The 23,493-nt window shown below is 39.1% G+C and overlaps 1 protein-coding gene across 2 annotated transcripts in view; it reads right to left on the reverse strand.

Annotated features, from left to right (window-relative positions):
- Nucleotides 1-23,493, reverse strand: part of LOC122407587 (uncharacterized) — a 152,193-nt gene that overhangs the window by 8,645 nt on the left and 120,055 nt on the right. For both annotated transcript variants that reach the window (XM_043413907.1, XM_043413908.1), the window contains exons 3-5: nt 18,460-18,604; nt 6,525-6,647; nt 5,098-5,286 (exon numbers count right to left, since the gene is read on the reverse strand). In XM_043413907.1, coding sequence (XP_043269842.1) covers nt 5,098-5,286; nt 6,525-6,647; nt 18,460-18,604 — 457 coding nt within the window. The remainder of the gene's footprint in view (nt 1-5,097; nt 5,287-6,524; nt 6,648-18,459; nt 18,605-23,493) is intronic.

Genomic DNA, 23,493 nt, shown 5'->3' on the forward strand with positions numbered 1-23,493 from the left:
GTTCCTTACAAAACTTCAGCTCGCATAGACTAATCAGTTACCGTTATTTGGAAGTCAAGTAAAACCGTGAAGCACAATTGGCTATGTGCAGGTAGTTTCATGTCAAGTTCGAATCCCTCGAAATGATCGTAATTGCAGAAGTAGAAATAACGACGAACTTTCCTTTCCTTCAACGAGAAAATATGTAAGTGACTATAGCAAGTTGCGAGATTTACGTGGAAGTTTACAAATGTAAAGTTGACGCATCCAAGTTATGTTTTAACTACTTTCGAAGCCCAACTGACGAAAAGTTAATTTTTTTCTACAATTCTCTTGTTTACACTGTTCACCAACTGAAATTCAACGAGCTCAGTATTCATTGGATACGGTAGGAAACCCTTGAGGATAAAAATGAAGGACCCAGTGAAATTGGCAAATTGTTATCTCCGGAGGTAAATTGTTATCTCCGGAGGCGCGTGCTACCAGCAGACGGAGCGAGTACAGAATTGTCGAACACTCTCACGCTTTTTCCTGTTTGTTCCTGGTGAATTTGGAAACATTTTACGAGTGTAGTAATCCAATATTCTTGCACGCAGGAATCAATTTTTTGTATGAAATTTTGGCAATGGCGAAGCAAAGCCGATGCTTGTGAATCGATTCCTGCTAAAGTAGACTGTAAATTGCGTTCAAGTTCGAAATATTAATGACAGGACAAACTTTACCAGGAGAAAAATAAGACACCGACCATGAATACAGAAAAGTGCACTATTTAAGGATGCTGTGTACAAAATGTTGTGTGTCTTTCCATTAACCGTTAAAATATGTAAATTTAGAGCATTGGAAAGAGAGCGATTTTTACTATAAAAACACGAATACTCCCGTAAATCTCTCTTGGGAACTCAATATTTTTTCACGATCAAATGCAGCCAATGTCACTCTCCGTCTTTTCAACTATTTCTATGTCAAAAAGCAAGTCGTTTGGTTGGTTCGATAGGACGTCAAGGAAGTACAATTTTACGAATATTCCTGTAAATCTCCCTTGGGAATTTGATTTTTTCCAGGAGCAAAAGTAGCCTATGTTACTCTCCGTCGCCTTTCAACTAACTCTATGCCAAAAATCAAGGAGATTGGTTGCTTGCTCAGGGCGTCAAGGAAGGACAAACAAACAATCGATCACACACACACAGCATTTATATAATATTAGCATAATATAATAATTTAATATAATAAAAGTAAATTAGGATTAGAATTAGGATTCATTTTATACGATTCCGTACCAATGTGCACCTACAAGAATTGGTCCTTCTTCCTGGATGCTCGAGGCGATTAAACTCGCTGAATTAATAAAAAGTCTCGAGAGTTTATAAGTTAACGAAAATTGAATAAATGTTGAAAAAAATAATGAAATTTCCCACAGTGAGAAAGAAAGTTAGTGGTTCAACGATGTTTCCTTCGTAGTCAGAAAATATTTATTGGGGCCAGAAAAAAGAGGGTTTGAATGACCGAAACTGTTGTTGTCAACGAAAATTCGGTTGCATCAGCCAATTTATTTTCGTACAATCAGCGCCTGCATTATGCACCAAACAGGATTGGTATGGAACTGGAAATATCCTGGTGAGTTTTGTGCACAATAAATTCTGTAAACACGTAGATTCGATTACATTATTTTCTTAACGAGAAAATGCCCAGACGCGCGAATGTGTTTTCCAGGGATTTGTGTATTCGTAAACTCCAATGGAGAATATCCAACGAAAGGACTTGCAGAGTAAAAAAAACAGTTGGCAAACACTATAACGAACTCCGAAGCTCGCAAAGCGAGTGTGCAGCCAAACCGATACTTCGTTGCCCTCCGCCCCGTTTCTCTTTCCTTTTTCCCCTGGGCCCTGAGGCAACGCGATTCGATAGCAATTTCGAAAGCTTTTAATTAAGTAAAAGTATCGCTGTGGTTGAAGAAATAAACGAAATGACTCGACGCAACGGGGTCGTCGGTCCAATATAAACGCGCTTTTATTTGTGATATTGAATTAATCGATCGAGGACTATTGCTAAAGAAGTGTCCTCTTTCCACTATCTTTCAATATCGAGTTAACTGTCAACTCACGTTTAATTGCTTATACTGTAATCGAGAGGAAATGAGGGCACATTAATTATAAAAACAAAACAAAAACATTCAGCCATCTTGAAAATCCCATTAAATCGACGAGAAATTATGCTCCTGATGATTTCCGCTTAAAAATAATAACAATGCTTTCGGAGACGTTGACGCAATCATTTCGTCGCCATAAAATACGGTTGCAAAAATTTCAATCCCCCGCTCCCGCTTCCGCGCAACCGATGAGAGATCGCTTGAAGTTATATTCGTTAAAGTAAGTATTCGAGTCACCGCTTCGTGGATGCACACATTCGTGAAACTTTGGAAAGTCACTCTACAGTTTTGCATCTAGAGAAACGGGCTGCGTATTTTTCATGGTTAAATGCCCATTTCTTTTGGCCAAAGGAAAAGGAAATAGAGGAGGGGTGGAGGGACTAAATGACAAGGTTGAGCGTTGCGTACGTTATTCGAGGGTCAAGTTTGTAAGGGTTCAAAAGACGGGCCGTGCTATTGCAGTGTGCAGAGCGTATATCAACAGATGAAAGTACGGGAAGCGAGGGGGGAGAGAGAGAGCCTTAATCTCCGGTTTCGCGAATAATTCAAGCGTTTCTCGAGGCTGCTCTGGTCTCCGAAGTATGCACCCTGCAAAGCCATCCCCTTTCGTTTACTCTCACTTTCCACCTTCCCCCTCCCGCTCTCTCCTTCTGCCAGCTTCCCTCTCAAAAGTCTCTAATAAATCTTGCAGTTCCGGGAGCGTTATCCAGTCGACACGCTCCATTAAATCGAGCTCTGCGCTCGGTGTGTCTTACTCGTCCATACGTATATTTATGTACTATTCGCTTCCACAGCTATTTCCCCATAGATGATTGGAAGCTTGGGGCTTAAATCGCGAGACAAAGGGGCGCGATGCAATTATTATGACCGCTCGCTAATATATGGATGCGTACACACACACACACACACACACACACACACACACACACACTTATTATACGCATGTCACAACGAGAATGGGCGAAACTTTGTTGTGGTTAAGCCCCGAATCCATTAGTCATTATGCGGACTTTTCGCGCTTCAAAAGCCCGCCGTATTATCCACGCGTCACAGTAATTAAAGGAGCTCATTCGTATAAACTCGCTGTAAGAAAAGTCGTTGAACAATAGAAATTCCCTTGAATGGTGGAGCCGGGAGGAGGCTAGAATATTCAACTTTTATCGATTCCACACGCCGCAGGGTTTGACAAGGGGGCACAGAGCCAAACTATTTGGGGCAGCTTTATGCGATCTTCCGGTTTAGGTGAACCGAGCTCACGTGTTTATCCGATAAAACGTCAAATCGAAAGAAAAAAGGAAAAACATCGATGCCGTAATTGGCAATTTTCAATTCAGTGATTTTTGTATAACGCACGCACTTTCGCATGGAAGATCAAGCGAAACACGAGCCAATTTAGGCGGGCTCGACGAACGAGAATCATCCCGCGCTCACACTGCCGCCCAAACACGTTTTGTCCCGAACTCGTGGTTTTGGGAAACCACGACGCGTCACGGTGAGCCGCGCACGCTCGTTGCGTCAATCGCAATCATTCTTGTGATTATTTTATTAATGGGATTTTATTGATCGCGTGAAATCGATAAAAGTATATGGCTGCTGTTAAAGTTACGAGAATAATAGTAAATGGGGATGAATCAGGGAAAAGGGCTGCATGCATTTTTTCTCCACAACATCAAATAAAAATATGTGTGGCCGCGCGTATGAAGAGAAAAAAGCCTACGAACGCGAGAGGCATGAAAGCGTGGCAACGGATCGCACGATGCGATAACGGAAAATTGGCTTTTCTCAATCGCACGAATACCCAACGCGCATGTGTTTGGTATAAATTTATAGATAAACGTACAGGACGATTCGTCACACACGCACACTCAGAATCCGCCGACTCATTTTCAGGAGTGAATTCCGAAACCGAGAATCGTCAAGTCCCAAAACTTTCGTCGCACACTCTGTCAGAACCCCTTAAACGGGTCAGCCCAGCCGGATTTTTTCAAGTTTTTTTGCGGCGAGAAAAGAAACATTTTTGAAATTGGAATTTCGTGTTTCAAAGCGCGAAAATCCTTCAGTTTTTGATACTTCTGCATGGTTCTAGTTCAGGCGAAAGCCACTGCTTTACAAATCGAAACGCTCTTTGGTTTTTTCATCTCAAATAAACCAATCCCTCGGAATCGTGGAGACCGTGAATAAACGTGTGGGTTCCTTGGAGTAGTTTTACACCGCATCTACGCGAGATATCGAAGTTAAAAAATTCTATCATACAGTTGTAATACCAATAAATAAACCCTCCAAATTTCAAAACTCTGTTTTTTATTCTCCCCGCAAAAAAATCGCGAAAAAACCTCAAAAAATGCGGCTTAAGAACGTTAATTATTCAACGAAAATTCGTTAACTGTGCGTGCCCTCTGAGATTAGCAGTGTTTACTTCTCTGGTAGGAATTCAATCTTGAGCTCGAGTTTGCATCATCAGCAGCAGTGGTCTTCCAGCTACGAATCATCGATTATAATATTCGTACATTTCGAAATCTAAACAAAGTTGCACGTACGAGAAACGATCGCTCTCGTATGCTCGTGCATAGCATTGCGCACGGATCAGGACGATTTTTCATGAGAAAAGTATTCCCAAGCAATAATAATGATGGGAAAATATTTCAATTTGATCCGAATGCAACGGTCATAAAAAAACATCATTCACATGCTCCGAATTTACACTGTCGACGCGTACAATTTACCACGTGAATTTTGGCGAATAGAACCGAAAGTTTATCGAAATCGTTAGTCCGCGGATATGCGTTTTGGAACAAAACACGCTTCCATCGATTACGTTGCTGTTATAAAGAATCGCCGTAATCCGTGCGACAATCGAACGTGCCAACGTAAGTGGATAAACTCTCGAATCTTATTCGGCCAGGATCATGGATCCAGTAGAGAAAAAATACACGTAAATATGTAGGCAATATGCAAGTATAATTTGGACTCACATGGGAAGCTGACCGGAGGATGTGGCTGTGCGTTGTGCGCGTTGTGCGGGTGTCTCGGGGTCGTAACACGATGACGACTGTAGCACAAAATGGTAGCAGCAACGGAGCCAGCCATACTGAGTACCGACAGCACTAGTATAACGGCGAACCACGTTGTTTGCATCCCAAGAATCGTCGAAGCTTCGGTGTCTAAAAAAATGAGAGGAAAAAACGGCGGCTGAGTATCGAGAGTTTCAAAAGGATGCTGGCAACATTAAATGAATGTGTGGAAATTCTATTAATCGTTTCGTTTATAATGAAAAATATATTTATAAATCATCGTGTTTTTATATTCGAGAAATTTCAAGTCGCAACATCGCATCGTCGCCAAGCATTGAAAAGAAAGAGTCCAAACGCGACGGAGGTAAAGTCGCGCCCCGAATACACCGCATACACCGAGATTCAACTTTCAATTAATTGCGCTCAGTATTCAACTCGACAACACTCAGAAATCCGTTCGCTTACTGCAATTCCGATGCGATTTTACTAATGAAAAATTCCTGAACCGGAAAAGTAGCCCAAATTTCTATCAATCGCTACGTAGCGACTTGCCTTTAGCTTGTTCTCATTAATCAAAAGAAACACTGCAGTCAACATTGTATACGGAGAAAGTAACGAAACGTCATTGGCATGTATCACGTGAATCTATCTTCGGATTGATTAATACCTTTTGCGGGATAACCTGGGACACAACTCGAATAGTGAAACATCTCCAAATTTCTCGGGAATAACAATTTCGTTATTTTCCTCGTATTTATGCGAGTTATAAATTTTTTATACACGCAGAAAACGGACTCGTTTTGTGTGGTGAGGAATATATTATTTTTCAAGAATTATTTAAGTATTTAGCCACCGATTACAAACAGCATAGTATTTTTTGAATTTTACTATTTTTCGTCCCCTGAATTCTAAACAGTTTTATGTCGATAGGAAAAAGTGCTGCACGTGAGGACTACATTTCGTTTTGTTTTCGAGTGATTTTCATCGTGTCAGACTAGCACTTACCGATGAGTGGAAATGTATTGTAAATCACAAATTTTCACTGAAGTGACTGAAAACATTTTTTACTAAGCTTATGGAGAAAAAGACTTTTGGGTCTCTTGAATTTTCGGCCTCGTTTTCTCCGCGTGCCGAACAACTCAAAATTCGTTGAAAATGGATATTTGGTCGTTCCATTAACTCTAAAACATTTGGAATATAAATAAAAAAATGTAATTTTCGAATTTTTTAATACTCCAACAGTTGAATAATTCTGTAATTCTAATAAATCATCAACAACAAAGGGTCCGACACCATATCACATTACATTGGATATTAAAATAATAACAAATTGCAGTTAACATAAATTATAACAAAAAAAAATTATCCAAAGATTCGAATCGACTTACTAGCACAGAGAGTAGATGCGGATTCGTCAGAGCCATCTTCGCAGTGATTGACACCGTCACAAAGAAGGTCCATGCCAATGCAAAACTCGTTGAGCTTGCACCGAAAATCTTTGCAAGTGTGTTCTGTAAAATAAAACATACATTGTTCGTTAGCTCGAACGTGTACAAAAAAAGTATCGATCTAGTGGTGCCAGATTATTTTATCAACTGAAGCTGCTGTTCTTTCACCTCCCATGAAAAGTCAAACTTAATATTCCACGCTTAGGAGGATTTACTCGAGTCCCTGCTCGTTTGAGAGAGTATTTTGCTAATCGGCTCTCGTCGACGCTCTTCCCTCTACTTGTATGCAAGTCAAGAATCTCAAGGGTTCTCCAGTCACGTTGAGGAGCTTGAATGATAGGCTAGTTTCAAACTCTAAATTGCCTAAACTGGCTCGGCGATCTCTTCACCTCTCTTTTTTCTTTCCTTTCTTAGTGTGCAAGAATTCCGAGCGAGAAATTATACGAGAGGGAATTTTCCAAGCGAACACATCGGCAAACTTTGCATTGTACATTTCGCACTCCGAGGTGCGAAGAAATTCAGAACTGTCGATTATGACTGACGATAACTGGGCTATTGACTATTCTCTTGGTGGAGGATCAAGCAGATTTCATAAGTTCATCATCAAACGAAATAGTTTTTCAAGGCTAATTATCCAAATATCGAATCATTTTATGTTAATCCTTCACCTTCACTTTGATGCAAATCATTCACGTGGACACAATCCTGTATTTATCTGTATTTATTGTAAAAGATAACGTGTGATTGGTTCTTCTGTAATTTCCTAAATATATTGTCATTCAGAGTGAAATTGATTCGACTTTTTATGTACTTTGGATGGTGGCACTTCCATGTCACAACGTCGATAACTGTTATACATATTTTCGTTGTCTGCTAATAAGCTTCAACGTAATAACTAAAAGGTTTCAAAACTTTCTTGAAGAAGATTAAAAAAGTTTATTAAATTCCAGCTCATCGCTGTCTCGGTTCTCTCTCTGCTCTTATATGGCGAAATACCGATCGACGTTTAATAAATCAAATATCTACCACTTTGTGCTTCATCAGGGCAGACGGAACAAAAGAGCTCTGGAAACTAATTGCCTTTCACGTTAATTGCCACTCCTTCGGAAAATTACCTAACGATCGAGAAAAATATTACGAACTTCCCTCTGTAATATCTCTTTACATCTACAGGGTGTCTCAAACACGGAAATCCTTTCACACTAATGTTCGAGTTCACAGATAATATTTGGACTTGAGAATTTCATTTTGAATCGGAATTTCTCCAACTTTTCAATCACGAGGTTCATTGGCCCCGATATCGAATGTTCTATTTCAGGTTATTTGTCGACGACGCTTCATTATCTTCCGATTTTCACGAGTTAAGCGTTTTCGCCGATTTTTTTTCGATTTATTTGATTGATGACTAGTTTGAGATTAGAAAATGCTTTCAACGTAGTTTCTTGTAGAGAATTTTTAATTAAGGGGGAATATGGGCGTGGAAAAAAAGAGTTTGGGCGCAAAAGAGCTTCTGTGCGGTCCAGGGATAGCGGATTAATCGGTAAAAACTTGTTTTATATTAACATTCAAGTCACATCATTCAATTTTATCCTCTCAAAACTTTAAACGGGTTTTTATCGAAAGCATGTTTTTTGACTTGGTTGACAGCATAACTCTGTCAAATTTTGTCCGCTCGAGTTCAATCAAAAAGGATTCTCTTCAGAAAACTTATCGTTATCGTCGCATCGTAGAGTTTTTATTTTACTTGTTTACATTTTTTTTATTTACAATTTACTGCGAAATTTTTGTGTAAAATTCGAATTGTTTTTTTAATGGCCGTCGTTTTTTTTAATCAAAATTTTCAAATTTCCTACGATGCTGCGATAGCTATACTATTGGAATTTAATAATCTTTCAAAATTTTCGATTTCAGATGCTTGCTGTGGTACTTATGCTGTCGCAACCGGCGTCCGGGAGTCTTTTTTTGAGACGCCATTTTGCAACCTGCTTAATAAAATGTATTAAAAATTAAAAAGAAAATTCCTCGTATACTTCATTACCTCAATACTTAATACACAAAATTTCAAATTATTTGATCGAGCAATTTTTTCAAAAAAAAAAAAATCCCAAAAAATACCTCATTTTTCAGCCTCTCACACTGATATTCCTCCGTAAATGATGCATAATTGTATGAAGATATGCTTGATTCGTCTGCAAAGCAAGCCACGAAAAATGAACAAATTTTGAATAAACTGAAACTGCTGAAAATAAAAATCGCGGTAGCATGAAACTTTTCAATGTAATTTTATAACAGAGCAGATCATTTGTGCCCTTAAGGAGTTTCGGTACAGGCGATACAATGTTGCCATGCTAAACCATGCTAAAAACATAAAAAATTTCAAAAAGTTTAGAATTTTATAAAATTTGGTGAACATATTCTTTAGTGCCAAATTTGACAATACAAATTTTTTAAGATTTTTCTTCTACACAGTTATCGAGTAATTGATCACTAAAGTTGACGTGTATAAGCATAGCGTTTCCATATATATAGGTATACATTCCGGGCATAAAAAATCTGCTTTAATGCGTAATTACTCGATAACTAAGTAGAAGAAAATTTTGAAAAAATTTGTGTTTTCGCACTTGATGTTGAAAAACATTATCACCAAATTTGATCAATTTTTTAATATTTTGACTTCTGTACCGAAACTCCTTAATTATTTTTATTTCGAGGAAATGACTACGAAAAAGTAATCACGTCCTGCATTTGGTTTGAGTCGAGAGTGGCGGAATTTCGTTCGAAATATGACAAAAAATGGAAAGGAAGAGATAAGAAAGAAATTGCCAATAAGGTTCGGAACACTGCGATGTAATTTTATGCAATTTTTAAACAAATTATTTTACCCACTCCCCCTTGTCTTGAGTCCACACTCCTTTTTCTCACTTCAAGTCATCCCCCTCCCCGCTCCTTCCGGAGGAGTTTCGTTATCGCGGAGCTTCGGTAGTTGGTACTGAGTCCGGAAACGCCACAAACTTTACATTACGCTTTTTCTTATAAATGTCTTCTTCGAAAAAATGACAAATTATTGAAAGTTGTCATTCATATAAATTTTCAATGTTCAAGCAAAAAAGTTTTTTTGGTTCGAGAGGTTTTAGAACTTTTTGCAAGCCTGATCATCAACGCATGGATCAAAGATAAAAAAAATGAGATCAAGTTTTTCGTATATGAAAATTTTCGTACCTCAGTGTACGCATGCCTGCTGTTTGTTTTCTTGCGTTTTTTCAACACTTTCGTGGAAAATAATCGAATATGAATATAAAATATTTAATAACTTTTAATTAAATGAACTTCTTTTCAATTTGTCTTTGTCCTACGCTGCGGCTTCAAAGTATCTCATTTTTTCAATAAGTATTTTCATTGTATCTCTATCCCATTTTACTGTTCGTTGAATGTGGCAGGTACCGCAGGTACATCGAGGCAAACGAGAGGTATTCGCTTCAAAATTCCTCGGTTCTTGTATCGTAATAGTAACAACGTGCATGCATAGCACAACTACCCGAATATTTCGTTACAAACTTCCCGGACTAAAAAACTGACAGAGAATCTCGCGAGCTCTTCGACCGCCTCAGTTATTTTTCATCTCCAATTTTTCCGGTTTTAATGGTTTACTACAACAATGCTTTCGACATTTTTATGATTCGAGAGCCTCAATGTTTTCTCACTTTGCCTCTGAAAAATCCAGAGTTGTGGCAGCGAGATTCCGATGCACTTAAAACGGGCTCACCAGAGATATTCTCGTGCGGCATAACCCGAAATCTACGGAGTCCCGAATAGTTTGTTTAATTAATGAAAAATCGTACGTCACTCATTTGTATAAACCGAAAATCGGAGAGAATTTTTTGCTTTCTATCGCTTCTTTTGACACCGATTCGTCATCAGTTCACATCCAAATATTATTATTCGAATATCGAAATGTGAAATTGACATGGGAGGAAATGAAAAAATTTGAAAAAAAAGTGAACAGTGGTCTTGCTGCCGTCGACCCTGTCATTTTCGAGTCTTGACTCTCATTACCCCCACTCCTGTCGCTTTCATACCGTACACTGTCGACCAACGTCCGCGTCTTTGCTGCCGTACCCGAGGGACCTTGACGCAGGAGCCTCACCATTTCTCTAGTATCGACTATTCGTTTGTAATTAGCCAAGTGTATTGTATCGATTGTGGCTATTATTGAACGAGTAAAATAGGTGGATCCGGTGATATAGAGCAGCGAAGCTGCGGTTAATCCTCGAGGGGATAAATTAAGCTGAACGTAAGATTGCCAGCCCCTGGAGAAAGCGAAGAGAGTGGGAAATAGAGAAAGAGAGAGAGAGAGAAAGAGGATTGAAAACGGTTACTATACGTGAATATCGTGCTAGATCCACCGAAATCCATAAAATCGATCTCTGCGAAAGCAACTCACAACGAAGAAGCACTGAACAGAATACTGGGAATGCGGCGACTTACGGGGTGCGGAAACGAGCAACGGGGGGACGTGGAAGCTCGAACAATATTGTGCTCGGGCATCGAATGCCATTTTCCACGGATCTCACTCTGCTCAACCTGGACAAGGGAATTCTGTACTCCGTTGCATGCTTGTCTGTCTTTTTCTTCTTCCTCTCTCTCTCTCTCTCTCTTTCTTTTTCTCTTTAACGGATATATTTTCAAGCAACGTTCGTAAGATTGGCACAAGCGAATAGGATTTCCACGTGGCGAGCTCTCGAGTCCCTCGCACTTCTTTTGAGACCTCATCTTCTCATTTTTGCTGCAAGCTCCCAACAACTTCTTGTCTCAACTGCCTAATTATAAAGATATCGTGGCACGAGCCCCCTTTTCACCGTTTCATTTCAATCGCTCGAGCGATCTGGTCGTTCGTTCGTTCGTTATCTAAAATGAGGGGAAAATCCTCTCTTTGCTCGATCTTAAACTTGTGAATAGGAGACCTGCACGCGACTCATCGAATCGACGCAAATAAACGTTTTTTCACTATTACGTCGATAATGGTTTGTGAAATTTTGTATACGAAGAAATCCGGCCCTCATAGAGTGCGTGCGTGATCGTGTGGAGCCACTCGTCAATCGATAAGATCGATTCGTCACCATTTTTGCGTGTCCATTGAGCAATAATTTCACGCTCATCTGAAACCACACACTTGCTTTGGCTTTATGTCGAATCTTTCTCGCGCTAATTAGCTCGATGCTCGTTGGCTTAAGGAGGTTGAAGCGTATCTTATGTTAAAACTATTTTCCAACTTTGCACATTAACATTTTTTAAACAGAAAGGTTAAGACAGTATTAAACTTCTGGCGGGATATGCCGATGATTCACCGTCGTGAAATTGAGATATTTATTTTTGAAGTTTGCTATTTTTTGAAAGCTTCCATAAGAGCCCATGTTTAACCTTGTCATTTTCAACAATGAATATCTCGATTACCAGGCGGTGAAACCTCTCCAAATTTTTCACACATAATTAAGCGCTATTCAAGAAGACTCACGTAAATTTTCAATTCATTAATTTGGAATAATAAAATCTAATGTATTTTTCGTATGATGTCCTATATACATCGCTTCAACTTCCTTAATCATCTCTCTCGCCATTCACTAAAGGAGCTCGTTTTTCTTGAGTTCTCCCTCCTCCAGAAACACTTCAAAGAGTATCTCGTCGATGAGTCCTCTCCACTCTTGCTATAGTTCTCTAACAAGTTCGATAACTCTTAATCAATAAATAGCGTAAAAGTTATTCAGTAATAACTGTGCTTTGACCAACATTCTCTGTGACTGGCTCTAAAGTCATTTTTTTCACTATAAACTCATTTTTAAAAATTCTACCAAAAGAAATTTTGCCTGAGTAAAATGAAAGTAACTATTATAACACCCACGGCCATTTTTATTGAAGTTTTTTTCCACTCGGTGAAACAACATATAGCGAGGTCCTGAAGAGCATTGATACTTTTCCTCTCAGTTTGATTTCCACTCATCACGTTGAGTGCCTACCCCGCGTTCTGAGGAGAACGGAACCACAAATATTTCGGTCCATTCAGCCACAGATACTTCACTATAAAATCAGTAAAAAATGCTTTTCAATCTGATGTATGGTGCAAACCCAAAAAATAATTCACACCGTAAGCAAAAAGAAATACGCATTTTGTAAATTATACAGTTTTTCCTTGACGTTTTTTCGACTTTTTTTCACCTGTTTAGAAAGAATTTCGAATAAAGTTATAAAAACTTTCTTAATTTTGATCATTTTTAAAAGAAATGGAAACGAAAAATCGGAAGAGTAGAGGATGCTCAGAATGATTTTTTTTAACGAAATTTAAAAACAGACAAAAGTCGATTTTATGGAGACCTCACTTTTTTAAAATAAAAGATACACCAGAAAAGTTGACAAACTCTGTAAGCGTGAAAATATTTCCCAAGTTATCGCAGTCTGAATCTAAAAGAGTAGAATAGAAAGTCAAACAGTTCAACAACAAAAAATGAAAAGTAGCTCACTAAAAATAGTCGAAATTATGTAATACAAAATATTGTCGTAAATGAGCTTAAAGGTAGACTGTCCAATCGTCAACTTTCACTGTTTCGAGTAGAAGAAAATGAAACTTTTTTCTATTTTTAAACAAGTACTTTCTTGATTCAGGGCCTGTGAGCAAGAATTTTTTGGTTCATGAAAATCATATGAGAAATCACAAGCAGCTTCTGGAATTGAGGATTTCGTGCTGTTGCTCACAGGCATAGAGAAACTCGTGCTCGCTCCCTGGCCTGTTTGACGGAGGTTCGTCGATGGGAAATTCTGATATTATCGAAGCGCGAAGTGATTCGCACCCGACCACGTTCTGTTTCCTCCGGAGCATCGCTATTGTATACTTTCCGTTATTTACGAAGGCAATCACGATTATGCCAACAGCAGTTGCAACAACGCCAGTTGCAACGAAACGCACGCAAAAGCTTCCTGCTCGTTGGGTTCAACCGAGAGGAAAAAAAAAGAGCGCAAATCCTCTGTATTGGCAATGTCCCTATTCTAGTTTCGTTTCCTTTTTGTTCCACGTGATTGGGCAATCAAGTGACCTGCTTTATTGGAGAAAAACCTTTTTCGGTCAGACAACTGATGTTTGAGCTCTCAAAGCGCCGAAAAATTACAATTTTCATCGACGAAACGCTACTATGAATTTATTTTAAAAATACATTCTATTTCTCATTCTCCAGTTATCAGACGACAAATGTTTTGTATCGGTACCGATGAAGCGTCGATGTTTTATTTTTTTTAAGACCCTTCAGCACCGTATTTGTAATGCGAAAGATTATCATTCAAAAAAACACAGTAAAATGTTGTATTTACAGCTTCAGTCAGAAATGAAAAAAACACAAAAAGGCAATCATTTAACCCGTAGACACCACACTCCCTTTAAGGTCACACACTCATCAGACTGGTGCAAATTGGCACTTGGACTTTTCAAAACTTTTTATTTCATCCATGAATTTATCGCCTTAATTTTACAACGAGACTTTTCAGAGGTAACAATTCCTCAGTAATCGGTTACAATCATTTAAAAAATTCAAAAATCAAGTTTCATTATAATAAATGGCCAAATTGGAGAAAGGAATTTTAGAGCTCTAGACACTTGACATTTTCGCGGATGCGAATTTGCACCAGTGTCGTGTCTACGGGTTAAAATAGTCAGACCTTCTTCTGAAAAATCCAGTATTTCCTGATTTTCTGGGAGAAAAGAAAGAACAACGACAAAGTAGGTACTCAATGTTGGAAGGATTATTCGGAAGATTTAGAATGTAAGCCAGATTGTAATCGATATCCCAGTGCTACGAGTACACCATAGTGCGTGAGTGTGAGAGAGAAAGGAGAGAAAAGGCAGTGGCGGACACTGGGGAAGAGAGAATAACTCGAATTGGAGTACTTACTAAGAGTGGAAAAGAAGCACGTCAGGAAGAGAAACGCGAGTACAAAAAAGGTAAAGAGCGTTTGTTTGAAGTCGGTGAGGATTGACATCGCTCAATAAACGAAAAAGCTCACTAAGTAAGGGAGATAGAAAAACGGGAAAACGAGATGATGGAAGAGAAAAATAGGAATGGAAGAGCGAAAAATCCAGCGAAAAGAAAAATGGAGCAAAAGTATACGAGGTACATAAAATCCCTTAAGGGAATAGTTGAAATGGTGAAAAGGACGTGAAGTTGAGAGTGAGGGAGGCGATAAAATTCGTGGAGGCGGAAACAGTGATCCGCGATGGAAAATGTGCTGATCGTCCGAGGAAAAGTTCGAGGCAGAAACAAGGAAGACAGTTGAAGAGATTTTTTGACTGATTTCACGCAGGCTTACGCTTCGATAAAAGTTTGTAAAACAGTCAAAATCATAAAATCGATTACGCTGCGAGCTCAGCGATACCCTCGTTGTTACATTTTCCGCGTTATGAAGAAAGCACTTAAGGTTGTTCGACATGATCATGAGAAATTCGTCGAGTTTTACGTTCCTAGATTTATTATGATTTTGGCTATTCTTCGAAAAGCGAGAGAGGATGGAGACACACATTGAGGCGGTCAACGGTATCGTCGTCAAAAACTTCACTATAACCCCCTAAGCAATGTAAAATGGTGCGATTGAAAACTTCAAGAAATGCAACGCCTTAAAAATAGCCTCGCCTTCGTATTCTGTTGGTTAGTTGTGTCGATGGAAACTTGGCCGCAATAGCCAAGATTGGATAACTCCTACAATGTTAGCAGTGCACTGGCCTCACGTTCCATCGTAAAGCTGCAGTTGAACGGTATTTCAATGGTGTCACAACGGAGTGCCCTTTGACACAACATCCGTGGATATTGTACAGAGATATTGAATCACAGGACCATTACACTTTATACACGTTGAAATTGCTTTTTATAGGATAGTATTTATGTGCTTATACGAAGATTATAATTTGCCACGATGACCCCTGAATTCCTGACTTCGGTAGTGCAGGATTGAGCCACACTGTTTAAGGTAATAGACGGTAAGGTGTTGGAATTAACCCACTAACGGGCAAAACGAAAATTTTGGGCATGCAATTTGAAGTACACGATTTTATAGAAAATAAAAGTGTATTTAGGATAATCCAAAGAATACGTGTGATTTTTTTCAGAATTTTTGAAAGTTTTTAAATATTGTTAAAATTGAAAAATTGAAAAATAGCTAAAATATTATTGAAAAAAATTAAACGTGTGCTTTGGATGATTCTTAACACTTTTTGTTCTATGAGATTTATTCGTTAAGTTGATACTTATCGAGGAAAAATCATGAAAATTTACATCATGCTGTTTTGCGAAAATTGCCATCTTGGAAATGAAAAAAAGAGTTCGTAAACGGCGTTCTGGAAAGGTCGGACATTAAGGACACCTTTGCTAGTGACAATATGGTTATTCGAGTGCAGCGACAATAAAAAAAATCTATTTGAAAGAAAGAAACGTCCAAAATTCTTGACTTTTTAATTAAAAACGCAAAAATAATGAAGTTGTTGATTTAATTTTACAAAATGAATGCCAAATTTTGTGTACTTCAAACTGCGTCTTCAAAATTGTCGTTTTGCGCATTAATGGGCTGACTTGATTTACGTCAGTGCTGCACTTTATATTTTTACAAGGTCAGCTCAAGGTTATTCGTCTCAGCATAAGCAGAAATAGTTCGAACGTTTTGTCAAATGTTTTGTCATCTCAAGATCGACTTTGCTGTCGTCTCAGTGCAACAGCTACCGACAAACAAATTCCGAGATAAGTTTACGTCCATGCTGTATCGCTTAGAAGAAAATACTGGAAACTGAAGGACTCGCGACACGAATTTTTCAAATCTCCACAATTTGCACAAAATCCAATATTCAATGAAGCTCTCTCACACAAAATAACAAGATTTACAAAAAGACCGAGATACATCTCGTTTCAGGTGGCTCCCATAAAAATAATTTTTCTAGCTTTTGTTTATTAAATTGAATTTCGAGTTTTTTTTTTTTTTTTTATACACATAATAAAATTATTGCTGGTAGTAACTCCCAAACTGTACATTTATCCGAGCACCTTAAAACCGTACACACAAGTGCAAAATGAAATCCAAAATGCAAACATAAGTATAGATGCTTTAGGGGTAAAATTTCCTGGCCAATCGCGTGGCTATGATTCAGTGACGTTTGAAACTGATGCGAATAAACTGAGGGTTTATGGGCTCTTGGGTTTCATACAAGAATATATAAATGGTATATCGATAAGTCAATGGGCCTCCGCGTAGCGTCAGTATATGAAGTTCAAAGGTACTGAGAGCTGCTTTTGCCGTTCAAGAACTGTCATTCCGATCCTCGGCGTTATATAAGGCGCTCCGAGTCCGTCGATATATAGAATCGAGAAAAAAGCCCAGAATTCCAAGGTTTAGCGTTGCTCGACGTGAAAATCGAACGTGGCGGAAATCGAGAGACGCGATTGCGCATAAATCATCGCACACTCCCTCTCAATGGGTTTTCGCAGGTTGGATCGTTTTTTTTTTCATGCGCAAGACATTCGCAGACGAGTCAGAGCAAAGGAAAAAGGGAGTGGGAACGAACAAGACTTTAATTTTTAGACTCTAATGGAAATTATATCCCACGAGAGTCTGGGTAATTATTAAAATTTTCATCATCCGTGAGGTCCTTCTGGGATATGACGCTCGGGATGAAAAATTTGAGATTTGAAGAAGCCTCGCACATGCTCTAAAATCTGACGAAAACGATGGCGCTCTCTCATTCCAAAGCACGTGCGAACACGAGTGAAAGATAAATTCGTGTCGTTTACTCGAACGAATATCTGTGAGAGTGATAATTTTCTATCAATTAAAATGGAACTCGGCCGAGGAAAAGAGAAAAAAGCAATGTTTGATGTTTCATTTGGTTTTTTCGTGTGGAAAATATGTTGAGAAATGAAGATAACGAGGGAGAATGTGTGTCGAGTGACTAGAAACATCACGCCTCGAGATGGGTTTTTTCTCACTGGCAAAAGTAATTTCATTATGATAAAAAGTGGAAACGGAGAGGTTAAAGTTGAAGAACGTAGAACTCCGGTCTCACGTGGCTCTCGGATAATGGATAAATGGACAGTGGCGCGTCGTTGGCGAACAATGTAACCTCTGGCGACGGAGGGGAAAGCGGCCACGATGAAGAGAAGAAATAAAGAGAAAAAAGAGGTTGAATGAAGGGAGAAGAAAAAGGCGCTCGAGAAACTGCTGAATTGAAATGAGAGGGAGAAAAAAAACATCACTAAAATCTGTCGGCAAAACGTGAAGCATGAGGGTGAGATGGGAGCACAAAGGCACCTCACATTTCTGTCTTTTTTTTGCCATAAGGAACGAAAAAGCAACATTTCGCCTTTACTGTGTATGAGAAAATTGTCGGGTCTTGCTCTCTTTTTTTCATCTTTTTAGACGATAATGGCCTGTAATATATCACTGCGGAAGCGGCAGGAATCCTCGGCTCAGATTAAACTCACCCCGGAACGAGGTTTTATTATTTTTGTAATTGAATATTTTAGCCACTGTAACAACGTAGTTCGAGATACGCAAAAGGTAGAAAAGTCCATTCTATTTGTGCATGAAAATGAATTTAATGAAACTTTATTCTCGTTAAATTCTTTCGTTTCATTAATAAATTTATTATGCACGTGCAGTAAAGTTCCTTAAAAAAACCAACACTGTCGAACAATGCTCGAAAAGTTTACAACTTCACTTGGCTGTTCGTAAAAAAGGCTCCCTCAACAAAAACAGAAATTTCCCGCACAGTTTTGGCCAATTCAAAAAATACAATACAACGAAAATCTGTGAAGATTACAGTTGACGAAGAAAATATTAACAATCAATTGACACTCACTCTGATCTTTGATGGCGGTAATAACGAGCCGGAAGCCATTTGCCTCCATGCCCCATCCGTCCGTGACGTATTTGAGGGTGACGAAGTTCGTCCGCGTGTAGATTGCGCCGACGCCAACGTTTGTGTTTTTGCAAGAAAGATCAGCCTGCAACAGGGAAAATAAAAATATTGATATTACCCATTTTTCCTTATGAATAAACGAATGCAAGTTGGTCTCAATTAGTTCATATTACAGTAGTGCGAATTTCCACCAAGATGGAATCTATTTGCTATCAATTAGATCGTTATCTGTTCGAATCATTGTCTAAATATTTTGCAAAATTTAACAAATATATTTTGTCGTGCGTGTGAGTATAAATATTTTAGTTAAACTGCTCACACTTTTCAAGCGTTTCGACCAAATTTTTTCCTCAGTGTAGCAAAATAGAATTTTTTCAAACTTTCGTTCTCATTTTGCCACGAAATATTATTTTCAGGACTCGTAACGACGGTGATACCTTTCCGACGAATTTTCAATTAAATAATACACGACTGTTATTCCATACTTTTCGATAAGCCAAAGTGTCCTCCGAATAACATTCGTGTGGCTCGATAATTGTATAATTACGACGAATCATCGATTCCAATTTTCGTTCAATTTTTCTGTCGCCCTCTCAAATTCTTTGTCGTTGTATCATTCAAGCAAAAAAACTCTTTCAAAAACGTTTTTAGGTCACAAAGAGAACCGGAGGTCGAACGTGAATTCGGAATCGCGTCAATCGAACTGTCAACCTTGTCACTTGTGGTTTAGGAGGAGTTTGTAACAAGATGAATCGTCGCTGAGGCGCTGAATAGTTGTTTCGCAAGGGGTTGGAGAGGTCGGAGCAGGGCACCCGTAATTTGCTTCGAATAGCGTGCAAATAACACTTGTTGCACTGTGAGAACAGCGCGGTCGATCATATATATACGATTCAATGAACGGACGCTCGAAAAAGGTGGGTCTGGGCAGAGAAGCAGTATCAGGCGTGTGTATAGCCTAATCATGCTATATTCATCTCTCCCTTGCGCTGCGAGAAGCAATAAAGTAATATTGCCAATGAATAAAGAGAGACGAGTGAAGCTTCCCTTCGCAGATACATTTCGCGGTTGGAGCGAGGAGCCAAAATATTCAATGTAGAAACTGTCACTCATGATCTATGAGTAAATTAGTGGATAAAATATTCGTCAAGGTGAAATTATACCTGCAGAATTAAAAGACTTTCAGTCTCGTCTACGGTCATTTGGGAACAAAAGCGATATGAATCCTTCAGCCGTAGACGAGTGCGAATTCGCACCAGCGAAAATCAATTTACACAGGGGAATATTGGAAATCACTTTTTTCAATGCCTCATCCTCGTAGCCCGTTCAGACTCGATAATTGATTAAATTATTACCACGTTATCAGGCGGGTAATTTGACCCAAAACCGCATCTCTCCTCATCTTACCGTTTTCGATAAAGTTTTCACCGCGAGAACGTGAGTTGGAAATCATGAAATCTTGCACCGGTGCACACGGCTCGAAGGTGCTCGGATAAGTGTACGGTTCAAGGCTTAATGAAACACACAGCCCCTGGCCAGAGACCGGCGGGAGTGGTGTTGAGAAAACGAAAATCAATTGGCATGGAATCAACGAGTTCGAACCGAGCGTTAATTACAATTTAATGATTAAACGAACTTACCTAAGTGAAGTTCTATCATAATTGTATGTAGCGCCTCTTCCGAAAGATCAACTGTAGTACCCCCATCTCCACGAAGGTGTCACCACAAATTTTCAAAGCCATCTGAGACTTTTTCACTACGATAGTGGTATCTACACTAGCTCGTCATTTCATGTATTAAAAGCGTTGCCGTAAATCTCTGGGCATATATCCATTGTTAACAATTGATATGGGTTTTCCTGAATATATAAAGGGTGGGACTGATCTTTCGGAAGAGGCGCTACATACAATTATGATAGAACTTCACTTAGGTAAGTTCGTTTAATCATTAAATTGTATTTCGCGCCTCTTCCTCAAGATCAACTGTAGATGTTCAAAGTCATTTACGGCAACATATATTTATTTATTTATTTATTTTTTTTTTTTTTTTTTTTCACCAAACAACACATATACGAAACAATATTTGTAACTATTGCAATATAGCTCGGGCAAATGCCTCCTTATCATGAACTATTGGTAAGTTATAAAAACGAGCAAAAGTTTGTGAGTTGCTGGACCATCCTGCCGTTGCTCTAATACTGTCAATACTGACATCTTTAATTTTAGCGGTTGACGTTGACGCATGTCGAGTACTGTGAGCTGAAAAAATCTGAGTATTAAGGCCGCTCTTAGCCAACATATTCTTTGTCCATCGACATAATGTTTGAGAAGAAACAGTCTTATGAGGCTTCTTAAAAGCAATAAATAATGACTCTGTTGATCCACGTAAATTTCTTGTTCTTAACAAATAGGAGTCTAATGTAGCTGCCGCACAGATTGTCCTGTCCTCGTCAAAAAAAGGCAGAACTAGTAGAGGTTGTTTTCTGTTGGCTGCGGAAGTTTTGATTTTATCTGGAATCTTTATTTGCACAGACGATCCGTGTCTTTCGATATTTTGTATTTTAATTAAAGAGAAAGTTTGCATTCGATGTCCGGTTACCAGCGAAAGTAAAGTAACCAATTTTAATGAGAGCATCTCGAGAGACATCTCCTCGTTTGAATCAAGAGTACGTATGTAATCTAAGACAATTTTTGGGTCCCATGTCTGCTCATATTTTGGTTTTGATGGACGTAATTCAGACACACCTTTAAATAATCGCCGTATTCTAAAATCCTGGCCTATTTCAGGACCCATTATTAAAGCTATTGCCGATCGTAGGCAGTTCAGAGAGCCTCGTGAAGCTCCGGTGTTATACTCATTAGTAAGTAATATCATCACATTCTCGATGGAAATTTGGAAAGGGCTGATTTCTCTTCCAATGCAAAAATCCCACAATTTCTTCAATGAACTGTTGTATTGCTTGAGTGATGAATCTCGAAGCAAAGCGATCATTATCTCTATTGACTCTTCTGGAATACCTTTCAGCTCGAATGCTCTCCTGACAAAAGTCCGACAACCAGGGTATTCTTTTTCCATAGAGGATGTGGATCTCTATTCGAAGAAGATAATAAATTTATATTAGGCTTCTCGGTCATGTACAAGATCTTTCTCTACATCAGACTCATCATTGCTGAACGATTGTCTCGACGTCTGACTCTGACGGCCCTCATAGCTACGACGAGAGTCCGAAGAGTCACGAGAATGTCTCGAACTGTGTTGACGCCCTGATAAAGAAAAAATAACCAACCTTGTCGTCATCATTTTTATATTTATTTATGTCACTGGGTTAGAGCCCATTGACATGTGAATTTCCGAAAGCCTGCCCATGTACTCGATAAGGTTAGAGCCTTTCCAGAGTGATGTAAGGGCATATTTCCCTTTTAGACCTGAGTATAACTCTTCCGTAAAGGTTAGAGCCTTTACGGATGGTCATTGTTATTGCCATGGAGACGATCTCTCGGTCCGAGTTATAACTCTCGTGAATAGGTTAGAGCCTAAACACGCGACCATTTCCAAGTCTTTTCTTAACAATATTCTCTTCTGGCTCTAGACAAGAAATTCATTAAATTTCAATCGAGACTTACTGCGCCTCCTCTTTTCTTTCTTCTTTTCTTTACGCCAAATTAATTCTTCCAATCTCTTGATCCGTTTGTCTAAATCATTCTCCTTGTCTTCGCTGTCCGTAGAAACAGTTCTTCCACGTTTTCTACTCATCTTAACTTAATATCTTGAATTAATATTCGTATAACCCAATGAGAAAAAAAAAATACGTGTGGTTTCACCCGCACAAAGATAAAGAATGAAATGACGAGCTAGTGTAGATACCACTATCGTAGTGAAAAAGTCTCAGATGGCTTTGAAAATTTGTGGTGACACCTTCGTGGAGATGGGGGTACTACAGTTGATCTTGAGGAAGAGGCGCGAAATACAATTAGAATTCCAATGGAAAAGATCAGACAAGACTCGTTGTTAATGTCTTCTAGAAATGTGAGAATTTCCATGATTCCGATGGAATCCGATGGACTTTAAACGAACAACTGGTGAGCTTCCAGCCGCCAGTTTCCGAGAGAAGAAATAATATTTCGCATTTTAATATGAAAATAAGAAGAGAAAGTATTTTCCTTTTCGGAATAATTATTTCGAGACAGAATATGATAGTTCAGAGCGAAGGTTTTGCTGGCATCTCCAGTTATGTATTATCCGGAAGAGCGGCGCGCTAATATAACGTTTCCCAATTAGCGCGGATGGAAACCGCAGGAAAGCAGCGGGAGGCACGCGGCGGAACAGAGAGAGAGAGAGGAGCAACGGGCTGGAATAATCCATATTTAATTAGACTGAGGTTGGTGCCTACGTCCAGGACAGCGAAAGCTGACCGATCTCTCACAGAGGTCGAATCGACCTAGGGCAACACAACATACACGAGAGAGGCAACATAACGCGCCTTGCGAATGTCCAGGACATCACGGTCGAGGTTAGGACAAGGGAATCCACAGAGCTGCGTTCTCCCGACATCTACATCATGCCAATGGTCCGTGGCTGACCAATACTTGGGCGTGCACCAACCTCATGCCTACTTAAGCCAAGCCTCGCTCTCCTTCGCTGATGAAACAGCAGAGCAATGATAATTGAATCAGACAGCACACGTGTGTTAGTAGTAACGCTCTGTGGATTGTCGCACATTGCGTGCCTTCCACTGTCGCCCTTGTCACTTGCTTTTGGGTCACGTACACATAAACGAGAGAAGCATTGAACATGATTTCTGAGCTGTTTGCGAGTGATGCTGTTTGAAATGGTTATCTCGAAGGTAGCTACGAATTGAGAATATTTTTGTTGTCGTTATATTGTGACTTTTCATAGTGGAAAATATAGAATAATTTCTTGGTTTCTATAGATTTTTTACTGATTGGAACAAAAAGTGATTTTGAAGGTCTGATCATT

The sequence above is a fragment of the Venturia canescens genome, chromosome 3 (assembly GCF_019457755.1).
Source record: "Venturia canescens isolate UGA chromosome 3, ASM1945775v1, whole genome shotgun sequence".
In the NCBI taxonomy this organism is placed as follows: domain Eukaryota; kingdom Metazoa; phylum Arthropoda; class Insecta; order Hymenoptera; family Ichneumonidae; genus Venturia; species Venturia canescens.